At 43.1% G+C, this 16,713-nt stretch overlaps 1 protein-coding gene across 1 annotated transcript; it reads right to left on the bottom strand.

Annotated features, from left to right (window-relative positions):
* Window positions 1-2,220: 2,220 nt before the first annotated feature.
* On the bottom strand, window positions 2,221-14,819 carry SNRPC (small nuclear ribonucleoprotein polypeptide C). Its single transcript, XM_040983224.1, has 6 exons — window positions 14,717-14,819; window positions 14,405-14,447; window positions 7,760-7,868; window positions 6,248-6,337; window positions 5,371-5,475; window positions 2,221-2,830 (listed from the first exon to the last, which is right to left on the bottom strand). The coding sequence occupies exons 1-6, from the start codon at window positions 14,722-14,724 to the stop codon at window positions 2,706-2,708; spliced, it is 480 nt and encodes a 159-aa protein (XP_040839158.1). The 5' UTR covers window positions 14,725-14,819; the 3' UTR covers window positions 2,221-2,705.
* Between the last annotated feature and the right edge of the window lie 1,894 nt (window positions 14,820-16,713).

Below are 16,713 nucleotides of genomic sequence, written 5' to 3'. Positions count from 1 at the left end.
ATGAGTCCCAGTTTGTGTCCTGGTACCTTCAATCCCCATCCAGCTCCCTTGCTAATGGTCTGAGAAAGCAGTAGAGGATGGTCCAAGGTCTTAGGACCCTGTACCCATGTGGAATAAAAGGTAGGCCAGGGTTTTTTTTTTCCTTGTGTTCATCAAATGTACTTGGGAGCCTAAAAGATACTATCTGACTGAGCTGTGTAACTGGGACAAACATTTTATCAGTAGACTTGTTCCATGCAGGACGGCCAAATTAGCCCATGGTTCCTGAATGAGGATCCTATTTCTCACGCAGCTTAGTATTAAACCCAACAATATTCTAGCGCACTACTGAAACGCCACGGCAGAGGACAGGATGAAAGCCTGCACTCAAGTGTACTCACAATGGCTTCAAAGAAGGAAGCAAGTTTGGTACACTGATATAGCTTCTCTGATGATCTGACATATTAGAGATCTTCCCTACACTGGTTCACTCCCCTAATGGCCACAAGGATCAAGGCTGGACCAGACCAAAGCAGGAACCAAGAACTATTTCCAGGTCTATTAGTGGCCCAGAAATTGGGTCATCCTCCACTGCTTTTCCTAACCCATTAGCAGGGAACTGGCACCCATACAGTTTGCTGGTGCCATAAGGTGGCAGGTTTTCCTGCTACGACACAGCAATAACTCACCTCAATTTTTGGTATTAGTAGTATTCGTATATACACCTACACGAATCCTCCCACTACACTGTGTTCATATTCTAGAAGTAAAACCAAATCTTTAAACAAATGAAAGGAAGAGGGAAGCGCCAGTTTCTGTTCTGGCTGCTGTACTTCTCCAATTTCCTATTGACACATTGGGATATGCAGAAGACGGCACCTGTCACCCACATCGAAGACTCAGTTGAATCTGCTGGTTTTAGCTGGCCCAACTCTGGGATTGCAATCCACTTTCAAATAAATGAATAAATCTAAAAAAAAAAAAAAGAAAAGAAAAGAAAAAACACAGTTGTATAAATGAATTACCCTGGATCTGTTCTTTTCACATTAACGTAAAAAAATATGAAAAAAACCCCACATGCCTCATGGAATACATATTAATACTGGGCCCAGCGCCGTGGCCTAGAGGCGGAAGTCCTCGCCTTGCACGTGCCATGATCCCATATGGGCACCGGTTTTAATCCCCGCAGCTCCACCTCCCTTCCAGCTCCCTACTTGTGGCTTGGGAAAACAGTTGAGCATGGCCCAAAGCCTTGGGACCCTGCACCCATGTGGGAGACCTGGAAGAAGTTCCTGGCTCCTGGTTTTGGATTGGCACAGCACCGGTCGTTGCACTCACGTGGGGAGTGAATCATAAGATGTAAGATCTTCCTCTCTGTCTCTCCTTCTCTCTGTATATCTGACTTTGCAAAAAAAATAAATTAAAAAAAAAAATCAATACCAATAAAAAATTGTCTTCTGGGCCTGGCATGGTAACCTACTGGCTTAAGTCCTCACCTTGCACATACCAAGATCGCACATGGGCGCCGGTTCTAATTTCAACAGCCCCGCTTCCCATCTGGCTCCCTGCCTGTGGCCTGGGAAGGCAGCCTAGGACGGCCCAAAGCCTTGGGATCCTGTACCAGTATGGGAGACCAGGAAGAAGCTCCTGGCTCCTGGCTTCAGATCAGCTCAGCTCTGGTTGCTGCGGCCACTTAGGAAGTCAACCAGCAGATGGAAGATCTCTGTCTCTCCTTCTGTCCTTCTCTCTGTAAATATAACTTTCCAGGGCCCAGAACGGTGATGTAGCGGCTATTGTCCTCACCTTGAACACACCAGGATCCCATATGGGCGCCGGTTCTATTCTTGGCGGCTCCACTTCCCATTCAGCTCCCTGCTTGTGCCCTGGGAAAGCAGTCGAGGATGGCCCAATGCTTTGGGATCCTGCACCCACGTGGGAGACCTGGAGGAGGTTGCTGGCTCTTGGCTCCGGATTGGCACAGCACAGGCCATTGCGCTCACTTGGAGAGTGAATCATTGAATGGAAGATCCTCCTCTCCATCTCTCCTCCTCTGCATATCAGACTTTCCAATAAAAATAAAATAAATATTTTTAAAAAAACCTGACTTTCCAGTGAAAATAAATAAATCTAAAAAAAAAAAAGTAATCCTTTTCATTTTTAGTTGCTATTCACACCACAATCAGAATCTTCCTGTACTTTAGCATTAAAGAGTTAAAACTTTGAACTCACGACACAATGTTATTCCTGTGAAAAATCACTGTTGTTTATTATTCCAACCAACAAAAGCTCTATGACCGTTAGACTGGTTTATCAGAATTCTCCGCACAAGAACTTTACCAAACAAAGACATGGTGTCCAAAGGCACCGGCTCTTGCTAAGGGCAAAGAAGCTCACACAGAAGACAGGCTGAAAACAGAATGAGCTGGAGCAGCACAGCTGCAAGTTTCATCTTTTTATAATACACAAAGAATACAGAGGGGAAGAAAAGGGAACACTTTTTTTTTTTAACTAAAAGAGTTGACCATTTTATTTTCATATTTCACAATACAAGTGAAAACTCGACTTTTTCAAACCCCACTTCTGCCCTCCAAAACTACTTTTTTAATAGGAAAGGGGAACAAATCATCTTTTTCATGCTGTTAGAAAACACCCAGAGTCACAGCACCATGATCTCCTGGTGAAGCAGAGCAAGTGACACAGAACTGCCAGGAGGCCTCCCGCTCTCCTTATCTGTCTGGCCGAGTCATTCCTGGGCGAGTGGGCACCATCATGGGACGGGCAGGAGGTCTCATCATTGGTGGCCCCGGCATCATTGGCATATGGCCTCCCATGGGTGGCCTCATTCCAGGAGCTGCAGGACAAAACAAAGAAAAGAGGAGGAAAAGTGAGAAAAATATCATTTATGAGACAGCGTGATGGGGCTTTTAGTTTAAAAATTTTTAAAGTAGACCCCCCTTGCAAAATGCTGGAAAAAAGACACACTTAACAGAAGAAATGCAACAAATTCATCACATCTATTAATTACTTGGACATTCTCAAACAAAAAAACAAAAACTCCAACACAAGAACCATGTGGGAATCATAATCTAATGATAGTAAGGGGTAAACTATAAATAAACTGCTTTCCAGAAGTCACCAGGCACACTAGGTCCCTAAACTGACAGCTCATCACATGTCATTCCGTGAGCTCTTGGACCAGATATATCCACCATATAACCAGGAGCTAGTCATGGAGGTACACAGGCACAGAGGACAATCTTACCACTAAGCGTTTGTTCGGAGTTGTAGGAAAGGTGAGCAGGAGGCCCATGCTGAGAACCTGTTAGCAACCATACTTAGCTCAAGTCAAGAAAAATAATAGGCAATAATGTGATAACAATTAGCACACAAACACTTTGATTTTCTAATGCATTTTAGAAACTAGTAAAGACGTTTTTAAGGAGTCCCCTCAATCAACCAACCAACCAAAGTGACAAGCCAGGGAGGAAAGGACGAGTAGCAAGGCAAGGGAGGAAACAGGAAGCTGCTGTGGAATTGATCAAGTTCTACTTTTACAGCAGGGTGGGGAGTTCACCAACATTCATGGTATTACGATGCCGATAATTTTCACTTTACAAATATTTCTTTAAAAAGATCACATTTCACCTAATTATTCTGGACTACATAATTTTGATTAAACGTGTGTAGGGAATGGTTCAAGAGAAAGCTACAATCAAAGCTGAATATAGCCTTATCACAAACAGTGAAACACAAGGCCATGCAAACACATAAACATTAATAAGCACAGATTTTTTTTTCTTAAGATTAATTTCAAAAGGAACACAGAAAAATACCAAATGCTTAATGTCATGCACAGGCCTATGCTTAACATAACCTACATTCAAGTATTTCCAGATTTAAAGATTAAAAAAACAGGGTGCCCCAAAACATGTTTTCTTCTGTCTCCACAGAATTAATTTCAATTAGTTACTGACACTGGGATTTCATACAGAAATCAAAATTCCTTATAACTTTTCACTACCAAAAGGTTCAAACAAACAAGAAAAATTAAAAGGATTATATTAAACATCCATGTGACCGCCATCAAACGAACAATTATCCCTCCACAGCCAGTTGTGTTTATCTACACTCTCCATCCTTCCTATCCCTGCCCACTCCTTCTCCAACTACTCAATTATTTTCTAATACAAATCCTCTCTTTTTTATCTAGACTTAAAAAAGAGGAAGAACAAGCAACAAGTTGGCACTTTCAAACATCAAACATGGGCTTTACCAAATTCCTTCAGGTGAATCCTTTAGGTGAATCAAGCACTTCTCATTCAGACCACTGCTAATCCCTTTAAAAATTTTGTTACCTGAATTTACTAACATTAAAGCCATCTAAGCCACGATTACTGTGACTTGGGCTCCCAGGCCATAAAGGCAGGCCTAGGATGGATCAACACATTCCTATCCTTCTCCATTAGCACTGCACCAAACACTACTGGGGAGGAAGCTACTCTGACACTTCGCACTGTGTCTTCCCAATGGAACTGCAGGCCTCGGTCATACCTGTCTTGGTTAGTCTCATCACATAAGCTAACTCTTTAGTCAATAAAAAATAACATGAAAAGAGAACTGTGGTAACTATGAACACTAACTTAGTGTTACTCAGGCAAATCATCCCTTCAAAGCACACACACACAATTTAGTACAAAAATGACCATGAAACATTGGAGTTAGTCTGCATCACAAAACCCCTAACTACTTCATAGGAGAAACAAACATATGAAATGAAACAAGAGCTGGTAAAGGATGCAGCAAGAAATTCATGATGTTCCAATCTATAGACTCATTCTAACAGCAAAGGTCATACCAAAGGTTGGATCCTTCAAAGACACTAAACAAACCAACGAACACTTAGGCTTATACTACAATAAAATGTCTAAGTGTGAAATTTCTTTTCCCACAACCACAATCAGAAATGAATTACCAAGCTTAATGGCTCAAACTTTTTTTATATAATAATTCAGCTCAGATAAACTGTAAGATTAAATCAACAAAAGGACACAGCTCTGCTCCAAATCAAACCCTAGAAAATATCTCTACTCTTGACCCAACCCCACAAGCAACTGGAACAAGTTCATCTTCTCTTTAGGATAAAATGGCCCAAAGTCAAGATAAGGCAAAAAGTAGGAGGGAGGGGAAAAAGGAAAGCATATCTTGCTGTGAGAAGCACAAGGTCACTGGATACCACCAGGTTACACTGACAAACCAACACTTTCCTTTGTCATTAAAGACTGACCAAATCTCATGTTGTAATACACTCAGACAGCTATTTAAGAATCTGTTTACCTGAAATGATAAATAAGCACAAAGCAACATCCTAACAGCAAAGACATTCAAACTTACCAGGTCCTACTGGCATCATCCCAGGGGGAGGAGGGCCCATCATTGGCATCATGGGAGGGCCGCCCATATGGGGTGCAGGCATCATACCAGGGCGAGGAGGACCCGCTGAAACAAACAGCAGAGCCTATGGTTAGAGTACACTCGTATGATGACACGGTCCTTCCCAACAGTACTAACAAGATCTCTTGGACTGTACAAAGGGTTTGGCAGGCCATCAGGGACCCACTTGGGTTAGTGTGCACTCTTACCAACAGCCTACTTCTCTATTGATACCCATGATTACTCACATGACTGAGTGCAGATCTCTGAACTGAATTTGAACCTGAACCCTCCCAAGAAAGCCAAAAAACTTAGGCCCTTGGTATTCAACTCCTCCTTCCTGACATGTAGAAATCACAAACCTCTGAGTGAAAAAGCCTTTGAGCCACTCCATTTTCATCTTTTATCTTTCATAGGTAGGTATATCCCTTGGCATTAGATGGGGTAGAAAATAGGCTGAAGGGGTGAGGAGTTTATCAGCTACTTCAGTCCACAAGTACTGTGATCACAGCAGTTAATAATTCAATATGTCCAGCAACACCTATTCCTGTATCAGTTCATCTAATCACAGGTTCAGTCTGAGACTTCTATGTGAATTTCTCTCATTCCCACACTTGGGAGTGTTATGTCACAAATACGGTATCTTGTAACAATGCAAATGAAATTTAACTCTAAACTAGGAAATTATACCTTTAGCGGTATAATCTTTTATTTCTTTTAATTTTTAGTGGTATAATTTTTATTCACTACATTTTCATTCCCCAAGTATTTGAAAGCCAACTATGAGATAATCTAACAATCAAAGGAGAATCTGCAGTTACAAAAACTTCAGACTTACGCAAACTCGGGGGAGGGGGGATCATCGCCCCTGCAGGAGGAGGAGCAGAGAATGGAGTAGGAGGTATCTTTCCCTGCTGAAATGCAGCCGCTGCGGAAATAAGGGAGAGAGAAAACACAATGAATACAAATCCAATAACCTATTTGCTAAAATAACCACTTCCTTGTAAATCTTAACTAGTTCCAACTATTTTACTTTGGCAGAAAAAAAAAAGTTACATCATGGCTTTTTAAGTAAATCTATGATATTCACCAGTAAAAACTGCAATTAAAAAGCTGGTTTTGGGGCCAAAGCCATGGCATAGCAAGTTAAACCTCAGCCTATAGCACTGGAATTCCATGCACAGAACTGGAATTCCATGTGTCAATTCAAGTCTCAGCTGTTCCATTTCTGATCCCACTCCCTGTCAATGTTCCTGGGAAAGCAGTGGAGGATGGCCCACATGGGAGACCAGAGGAGGCTGCAGAGTCCTGGCTTCAGACATGGACAGCTCTGATCCTTGTGGACATTGGGGAGTGAGCCAGTAGATGGAAGACCTCTTTCTTCCTTTCCTTCTCTGTCTACAACTGAACCTTTCAAATTAAAAAATAAATAAATAAATAAAGCGTCTGCCATGATAGTTCAGTGGCTAAATCCTCGCCTTGCAAGTGCCGGGATCCTATATGGGCACTGGTTCATGTCCCAACTGTTCTGCTTCCCATCCAGCTCCCTGCTGTGGCCTAGAAATGCAGTAAAGGACAGCCCAAAGCCTTGGGATCCTACACCTGCATGGGAGACCAAGAAAAAGCTCTTGTCTCCTGGTTTCGTTCAGATCAGCTCAGTTCCGCCTGCTCTGGTTACCTATGGATTGAATAAGCAAATGGGGGAATCTCTCTCTCTACATCTCCTTCACTGTAAAAAATATGCCTTTCCAACAAAAATAAATTTTTAAAATAAGCAAAGTAAAAATGAAACACCTCCTATCGGTGTCTTCAACCCAACCAGCCAGAACAACAAAATGTTCCTAATTTACAAAGTAGATTTGACACATCAAGGGTCCAAAGCATAACCAGACTATTCTGTCACATCAGTTAGTTTCTTCAACTAGTTCTGTTGGTCACAATTTCAAGTAAGTAACCCAAATGAAATCTTTCAAACTATTACCAACCCACTCCTGCTTTACCTTTTCCTATTATAACAGAAAAATATAAAAACTGCAGATTACTAAAAAGGGTGTCTTTCACAAATGTGTTACAAAGTCTGGTCCACATTAATGGAAAAGTATCAGGCAACTTCATTCTCCATCACCCCTCCCTCCCAGCCCATTCAACACCTGACAGCTCTATCTCTGTTGTTCTCTTCTGAATAATTAATATTAATGCGTCCCAATATCCCTGGGAAACCAATGACCTTGCCCATCGTCCATTCAACATGCCAGATGCTCTATTTATCATTCAGAAGGAGTTGCTTCAGTGAAAACCAACACAGACAGGGTAAGAAAGAACAACTGCAGAACAAGAGATTGAAACATACTTGTTTTGTCAATCAGGCTCTGAGCCTGCTCTTCCATCCATTTCTGATAGTAGTCTTTCACATTCTCTTTGTGTTTCCTACCACTGCAGTGTGTCTTTCTCACAGAGGGCTGCAAAACAGAAGGGTTCGGATCATAAACAGAAACAAGTTTCAAAAGCTCTCAGGGTTACAAAGTCTTAATCTTATATATCAACAGTCTGGCTAGCTTTAGCAATTTATCTGTTTACTAAAGCTTAACTTGTAAACACCACACAGCAAGACACTGCAGCATCAGGGGTTTGTAGACCATGGTCCATGAGTCAATCAGATACATATATAATGTAACAGTGATATTCATATAGATATATAAAAATTTTTAAATCTACATATATATAGACACACATGCACACAGATTTGCATGTACAAGCAGAATGTTTTCTCTACAATGGAAGAATATAATCACAATCTGTTACTTCAAGAAAAAGTTTGCAAACGCTTAATTTAGAACACAGTACCCTTTCAATGGTTTTTACCAAGGCCAAATAATGTAACTTACATACATATCAAAATCCAAACTTCTGTTTGTTTTTTTTTTAAAAAGAATTTATTTGAAAAGCAGAGAGATATTGTTTCTACTGATTCACTCACCTAATGCCGCAAGAGCTGGGACTTAACCAGGCCACAGAAAGGAGCCCATAAGTCATTCCAGGTCTCCCACATGGGTAGCAAGGACCCAAACACGGTCACCTCCGAAAGCATGCACTAGCAGGAAGCTTGATCAGAAGCAGAGCCAGGACTGAAGGGCTCCAACAGGAGACAGGGGCTTCCCAAGTGGCATCATACTTACTGCACCTCTTAACATTTACTGACACTTACTATGTGCCAGGCACCATGCTATGCACTCTACAAGCAATGTTTTATCTTCATAAAAATCGCACATACATAAAACAATGGAACACTACGAGAAACAGTAAATTATCCACAAAATGGATGAATCTCAAAAATACACTGAGCAGAAAGACACATAAAGCATCTACATTTCCTTGTCTTTTTAATTTGATAAATCATCAAATTCATAGCTTAAAATGTTATTTTAATTGAACATATACAATTCAGTAAAACTGGTGGGAAAAAATCATGGAATAACATCTTATCTTATTATTATTATTATTATTTTATTGGAAAGGCGGATATACAGAGAGGAGAGACAGAGAGGAAGATCTTCCGTCCGATGATTCACTCCCCAAGTGAGCACAACGGCTGATGCTATGCCGATCCAAAGCCAGGAGACTCTTTCAGGTCTCCCACGCGGGCGCAGGGTCCCAAGGCTTTGGGCTGTCCTCTGCTGCTTTCCCGGGCCACAGGTAGGGAGCTGGAAGGGAAGTGGGGCTGCCGGGATTAGAACCAGCGCCCACATGGGATCCCGGGCGTGCAAGGCGAGGACCTTAACCACCTGCACCACCGTGCCGGGCCCAACATTTTATCTTTAATTATTAAAGCCTTATGTGAAAACTCAGGATGGTGTTGACATTTAGCTGTCTGGATCTGTTTCTGTATCAGTCTGTCTTTCAAATAAAAATATTTTTAAAATAAATAAACGTAGGACCCTGTGAGATAACCTAGTGGTTAAATCCTCACCATGCATGCACCAGGATCCCATATGGCCCCAGTTCCCATTCCAATGCTCCACTTCCCATCCAGCTCCCTGCTTGTGGGCTGAGAAAGCAGTAGAGGATGGCCCAAAGCCTTGGGACCCTACACCCAAGGAGACCTGGAATAAGCTCCTGGCTCCTGGTTTCAGATCAGCACAGCTCCAGCCACTGAGGCCACTTGGGGAATGAAACAGTGGATGGAAGACCTTTCTTTATCTCCTTCTCTCTGTGTATCTACCTTTTCAATTTAAAAACAATTTTTTACATACATAAATAAAAAATTTTAGAAAGAAAATCACGAGAAAAAAAGAGAAAGAAAGGGTGTCTTTCTCTCCCTCCTCTATCAAGAGGCACCCCACCTCCAGCTTCCTTTCCGGAGGTGCTTCCCCTTCCTTCCCTTCCCTGCTCACCTGGTCCCTTCACAAATAAACTTCTCTGTTTGCAACAGAAAAAAAGAAAATGAAAATAAGACCATGTGGCTGATAAGACTAGGAGCCCAAATGCTATCCAGATGTCCTTCATCAATTATAAATCACATGTACCCACTTCTGGTATATTCACTCTTCACATGACTACCTCAGCAATAGCAAGCCTGAATACTGTCAACTAAGCAGAGATAGCTTTTTAATAGACTACAATTCAAAATACACATCAAGGGCAGATACTTGGCCCAGTAATGAAGATGCCACTTGGAAAGCCCATATACTACATGAGAGTGCCTGGCACTGAGGCCAGCTGGCACTTCTGGTGTAGCTATCTGCTAATGTAAAGCCTGGGACTCCTCAGTGACAACTCTGCCATTCACATGGGAGAACAGCAATGAGCTCCATGCTTCTGGCTGTTGCAGTGAATAAAGATTCCCACATTTTTCAAATAAATGAAAATAAAAATTCAAACTATCGTTTCCTGTCTCTAAAACCACTTACGTAAATTCAACACTACTTGCAGACCTAAAGGTAGGTACCAAAATTTTAACTAAGAATCAAGCAAAATCCAAAAATCACAGCACTAAATGTTTTTGATTTTGTTTTTATTTACTTGAAATGCAAACTAGGGCCAGCATTTTGTATAGTGGGTTCAGCTACTGCCTGTAACATGGGCAGCAATTCAAGTCCTAGATGTTTCACTTCCAATCCAGCTATCTACTGCCGGCCTGGGAAAGCAGCAGAAGACGGCCTAACAGTTTGGGCCCCTGCACTCACAAGGGAGACCAGAAGAAGCCCCTGGCTTTGGATAGGCCTAGCTCCAGCTTTTGGGTTCATTTAGGGACTGAACCAGCAGACGGAGATCTCTCTCTCTCCCTCTACATCTTTCCTTTAACTGACTTTCGAATAAATAAACCTAAGAAAAAAAAGGAGAGGGAGAGAGAGCAAGAGAAAAGAAAGGTAGGAGGCAGATAGACAGGCTGACAGAGATCTTCCTTCTACTGGTTCACTTCCCTAAATGGCTACCACAGCCAGGGTGAGGCCAAGTGAAGCCCTGAGCCAGGAACCCTAAGAGCTTCTCAGGCGGAAGGCAAGAGCTCAAAGCCTTGGGCATTCTATTGAAGCTTTACCAGGCATGTGAGCAGAGAGCAGGATTTGATTAGGGGCCTCAAATCCAGTAGCTTAACCCATTGCACCACAATGTGGCTGTTTACCCCAGACGTTATGGTAACTTTCAAAGTCTACTATATGGAACTGCTCCCTGTTGATGTTACCTGGACAGGATGCTGGACTCTATGCATGGTACATGCTCGCAATATACGAATCATGACTGTTCATGAACTGCACTACTGCAACAATGTGGAAGAATCCAACATGGGGGGAGTGTAGGAGGACATTGTGACCCTAGGTCAGCGAGCACAGGATTACAGTTGATTGGACAATATCTGTATCATAAACAACTGAATGGGTGCATTTTGTGTGACTGATTGGATATCCTTTGCATGAGAACAACCGAATGATGACCTTTTGTATACCTGATGGAATATTATTTGTATAAGAACAGTTGAGTGGATTCTAGTGGTTGCAAAAGTCAGGATTTAGCCACTAGGTTACCATGCAGAACGTAAGACTGTCCTAACAAAGCAATAAAAATCAGGTCTGGGGACTGGCACGGCATCCTAGTGGCTGAAATCCTCACCTTGTATGTGCCAGGATCCCATGTGGGTGCCAGTTCATGCCCCAGTTGCTCCACTTCCCATCCAACTCCCTGCTTGTGGCTGAGAAAACAGTAGAAGACTGCCCAAAGTCTTGGAACCATGCACCCACATGGGAGACTCAGAAGAGGCTCCAGGCTCCTGGCTTTCAAACAGCTTCGCTCTGGCTGGTACGGCCACTTTTGGACTGAACCAGCAGATGGAAGAGCTTTCTCTTTGTTTATCTGCCTTTCCAATACAAAAATAAAACAAATCTTAAATTATTTTTAGTTAAAAAAATTTTTTTTAAAGCTACATTTACAGACTCGGCGTGGTGGCTGCTAAAGTCCTCGCCCTGCATGCACCAGGATTCCATATGGGCGCTGGTTCTAATCCTAATGGCCCCACTTCCCATTCAGCTCCGAGAACGCAGTCAAGGATGGCCCAAAGCCTTGGGACTCTGCACCTGTGTGGGAGACCTGGGGGAAGTTCCTGGCTTCTGGAATCGGATTAGTACAGCTCTGGCCGTTGCAGTCACTTGGGGAGTGAATCAATAAATGGAGGTTCTTCCTCTGTCTCTCCTCCTCTCTATATAACTTTGTAATAAAAAGAAATGAATCTTTAAAAAAAAAGGATTATCCCTAAATTAAAAAAAAAAGTTAAAAAAATTAAAAGCTACATTTACTTTGACACACAAAGATTCTGAAATCCATACATATATGTATTTGAATGTAGTGAGCTCCCAGCTGCTCATAAACAAAATAAATCACTTCAAGGAAAACGATCACAGTGTTTGTCAACAATAAAACCTGGGCTTTCAAGGAAAAACTAATTGTAGAAAAGCTGCACTACATATCCAAGTGAGGCTGGGCATTCTTCACACACCTCAAACAAGACAACACTTTGCAGCAGATCAATACAGAAAAAAATGAGAAGCCAGCTCTTTTCTATTAAGTCAGAAATTACAGCTTCCAAAGACTCTAAAGCAATGCCATGATTCCTACTAATTTATGCATTAGAAAGGCAGAGAGACAGGAAACAGAAGAGTGATCTTCCATTCACTGGTTCACTCCCCAAATGGCTATAAGGACCAGGACTTGTTCAGGCTGAAGGCAGGAGGTCCTTCTGGGTCTCTCATGTGGATGCAGAGGCCCAGGCGCTAGAAGCATCTTCTGCTGTTTCCCAGGCACATTACAGAGCACTGGATTGCAGGTGGAGCCTGTCAGACTCAAACAGGAACCATGTAGAACTGGCACTGTATACAGCGGCTCTACATGCAATGCCGAAGCGCCAGCCGCCCATTTCCTTGTTTCAGAAAACAAGAATTTTATCATTACAGCTAAATTATTATTTTGTTTTAATCCCAAATATAAGATTGAGCAATAAAATCACAATTTTTAAAATAAAAATTTTCAAAATTTATTTTTATAAATATTTGACTCAGAGTGAAGGCACTGTGTTACAGCAGGTTACACTGCCAGCTGCTAAGGCAGCAGACTAGGTTAGGATCGCAGACTCAAGTCCTAGCAACACTGCTTCTGACCCAGCTTCCTGTTTGATCTGGGAAGGCAGTAGCAGAAAATGACCCAAGTACCTGGGCAACTGCCACCCGTCCGGGAGACTTTGCTGGAGTGCCAGGTTCCTTACTTTGGCCTTGGGCAGCAGTAGCTGCTGCAGCCACTTGGGGAAGATAATCAGCCCATGAAAGCGCTCTGTCTACCTTTAAAACAATCTCTCTCTCTCTTTTTAAATCAGCCAAATAAAATGTTCACTATCTTTTAGCAATATAAGCTTTGAATTAGGACTACTGGACTCAACCCCCAGCTCTATGTAAATCACTGGTTTTGTGACATCCAGAAGCGGTTAGTCATTCCCTGCCTCAGTTTATTCCAGGTATAGGGGGAATAATAAACGTACACACTTCACATGAGCCTTAAGTAGAATTTATAAATATCTGGAAACTGCGGCCAGCACAAAGGCATAGGAAGTAAAGATACTGCCTGGGACTCCAGCATGCGACATGGACATCAATGGAGTTCCGGCTGCTCCATTTCCAACCCAGCTCTCTGCTAATGCACCTGGGAAAGCAGGGGAAGGACCCAGTATTTGGGCTCCTGTACCCACAGGGGAGACCCAGAGGCAGCTCTGAGCTCCTGGCTTCCACCTGGCACATTCTCAGCCACTGCGGCTTCCTGGGCTTGAACAGCACATGGAGCTCTCTTTCTCTCTGTGTCTTCTTCTGCGTGTAACTCTTCTTTTTTATATGAATAAAATCTGAAAATCAAATTATTTGGAACACCAAAAAAAACCCAAAAAACACTCCATCTTAACTGCAGCAATTATTTGGTTAGCATTTGTCATCAAAGTATTTTAGCTCAAAGCAATTGCTTTTGTAAACATTCGTCGATGCAGTGAACACACAGGTGGAGACCTGTGTCCTGCACAGGCCTGGTCCACAGGACTCTGACAAGCCACAGGAATATATATGCAGGCATGGCCCCAGGCTGTCCTTCGGGGGCAGAGCCCTGTGATCCCTGTGCCACCTGGACTGAGCCTGAGACCGGGGAGGGCGACCTCCCAGATTCTCCACGCTCGCATTTCTGCTCATTTTCATGACATTTGAGTAACGTCAGACAACGAAACTCTTGAGTTGTAAGGACACAATCCAGAAATGTCTGACTTATAAATAATCTGGGGTCTCCAATGCAAACATGGAACTGCTGCAAAACGAACTCTTGCAAATGTCCTCAAATTAGAGAAACTATGCCAAGGAAAGGTGGAACAATCCCCCGCCCAGCTCTTTCCTCGGAGCAGTGGGGTCTTCAGCGCGGACACACACACACTAGCCCCTCACACACTCCCTCGCCGTGGAACGTCACACCCGAGGCCACTTACAGAGTCATGGGTCAGATACGTGTCGCAGTAGTCACAGTAAAACCTGCAAGGGGGCGGGAGGAAGAGAGACGCCGCTCATCGCGAGTCACAACACAGAAGGAACCGCTTCCCGCCCGGGCGCCGCCGCCTCGTCCTCACAGACGGCCGACCACCGCGCTGCTCGGACAAGGCGCCCACACCCCCGGCCTCCCGCCCTCTCCCTCGCATCCTCTTTCCCATCAAGAATTTCAAGGATCCGGACACGAACTCCTCACGTCCCTGCAGGACCGCCGGTGCCAGCATCCCCAACCCTCCGGTCCAGGATCCACTCACTTAGGCATGTTGCCGGTGGCTAGGCCGGTGGACGCTCCACTCCCGCCGCCCAGAAGTGACGCAGAGGACGCGCGCCGACGCCGCGGAAGTGCGACACGGCCGCCGCCGCTTCTTCAGCGCTCGCCCATGGAAGCAATCTCTTCCCGCCCCTCGAAGGCAGCAGGAAATGGCGGGTGCCTAAGGGTCCCTACAAAGCTCAATCCATGCCAGTTCATCCTGATTCTGGATGCTTCCGGAAATACGTTATTCGGTGGTTGTGGTTTTTTTTTTTTTTCCCCTGATATTCGGCTGTGTGCCAGCAGCTGGCATAAACACTGAGAAAACAGTAGGGAACAAAACAACCCAAAATTCTGGTATTCGTGAAAGTCAACATTCTATGGGGGTAAGACATAAATAATAAATTCAGTGTTTGTGTTAGGTTAGATGGCCCGAGGGGAGAAAAACATGAAGCGAGTAAAAGGGACCGGTTTAACTTGAACGACAGAAGGCTTACTGCTGAGTCACCAAGAACAGTCTTCCAGCTTGAGAAACCAACTCCAAAACGACCTGCCTCCCTCTTAAGCAAAGGGAAAGGAAAGCTGAGAACTCTGCCCTACTTTCTCCCAATTGTAGTTGCAGCCAAAATAGTAGTTGCTACTTTGTATAGTGGTTTGCTATGTCCCACAGTCCTATTAATCCGCTCGTTTGCTTAATCCACTTAACCATTCGACAACCTACATTTTACATAAGGAAACTGAGCTCTACCCAAGTTAACTACCACAAAGATTACTTGCTTGTCTTAAAGGGAAAGTTAGTGTAGAATAAAGTTATTAACCTGTAATCAGCCAATGTCAGCTGGGGAGGAGGGGCTGGAAATAAATATTGTTAATGATTAGATAGTTTCTGCTGGAAAACCAGCAGTGAGAATATATCATCCAAAATGAGGTGCTATTATGAAAAATGTTTACCTTGGATCCAATCAAGTTTGCAAGCTATGCTAGAGGATCAAGATAAAAGGGAAAAATAGCAAGCAAAGTCAGAAGATGACATTGAAGAGAGCTGACCTTTCTTCACCAAGAAAAAGTTGTTTTACAATTCTTTGTAATTTTTAAATTCAAAAAAGCGATTTATTGACTTGAAAGGCAGAGTTACAGTGAAAGAGGGAGAGACAGACAAGGAGATCTTGCTTCCACTTGCTCACTCTCCAAATGACCACAACAGCCAAGGCTGGGCCAGGTAAAAGCCAGGAGCCTGAAACTCCATCTGGGTCTTCCACAGGGGTGACCAGGGCTTTAGCACTCAGGTCACCTGCTGCTTTCCCAGGCATGTTAACAGGGAACTGCATTGAAAGTAGAGTACCCAGGGATCACACAGATGTAGCACTTCAGGCCATGTCTTAGCCAACTATGCCACAAAATAGAACCCATAATTTATATATAAATAAATCAAACCATAAAGTTAGAGATATACTTTATGATAAAATTATATACATAATGTAGACATGTATATATGTACATGTATGTATCAGTATATAGGTAAATATAATAATAGTGTATGTAAATATATAAAAAAAACAGACCTACGTAGAGTATGGGTCTAGAGTTACACACAGGTTTTGAGAAACAATCTAAGTGAAATTTTGTTTAGCTTATGGCTGCATTTCTAGAGGCCTACGTGTGTCTAGGCAGCCTAGGTTGATTTTCCTCAAAGCAGCGAATTCATGGATATGTTTTAACTTTTCATACTTCCCCTTTTACTGTTCCTGATGTTCTTTGTCTTTAAGTCTGTTTTTTCTCACTTTTCCCATTTTCAGAATGACAAGAAGACTACAGGACCTGGAATCCCTGGCTAGTAAGCAAACTATTTATCATCTGACCAGGATTTGGCTGCATGAACTCATGTAGATGTTTCCGACACAAAATCGTATGTGAACAGTTACTGGGTGTGTTCATGGTGCACGGGTTAAGTGTGGAGCTTGATGGCATTCTGGCATGTGGGATGTGGCCTCAGGTGTGAGG

This window comes from Ochotona curzoniae, unplaced genomic scaffold, assembly GCF_017591425.1.
Source record: "Ochotona curzoniae isolate NIBS_2020 unplaced genomic scaffold, NIBS_Ocur_1.0 contig_3819, whole genome shotgun sequence".
Lineage (NCBI taxonomy): Eukaryota > Metazoa > Chordata > Mammalia > Lagomorpha > Ochotonidae > Ochotona > Ochotona curzoniae.
The sequence above is the reverse complement of the archived record's forward strand: the minus strand, read 5'-3'. Positions and strand labels throughout refer to the sequence as shown.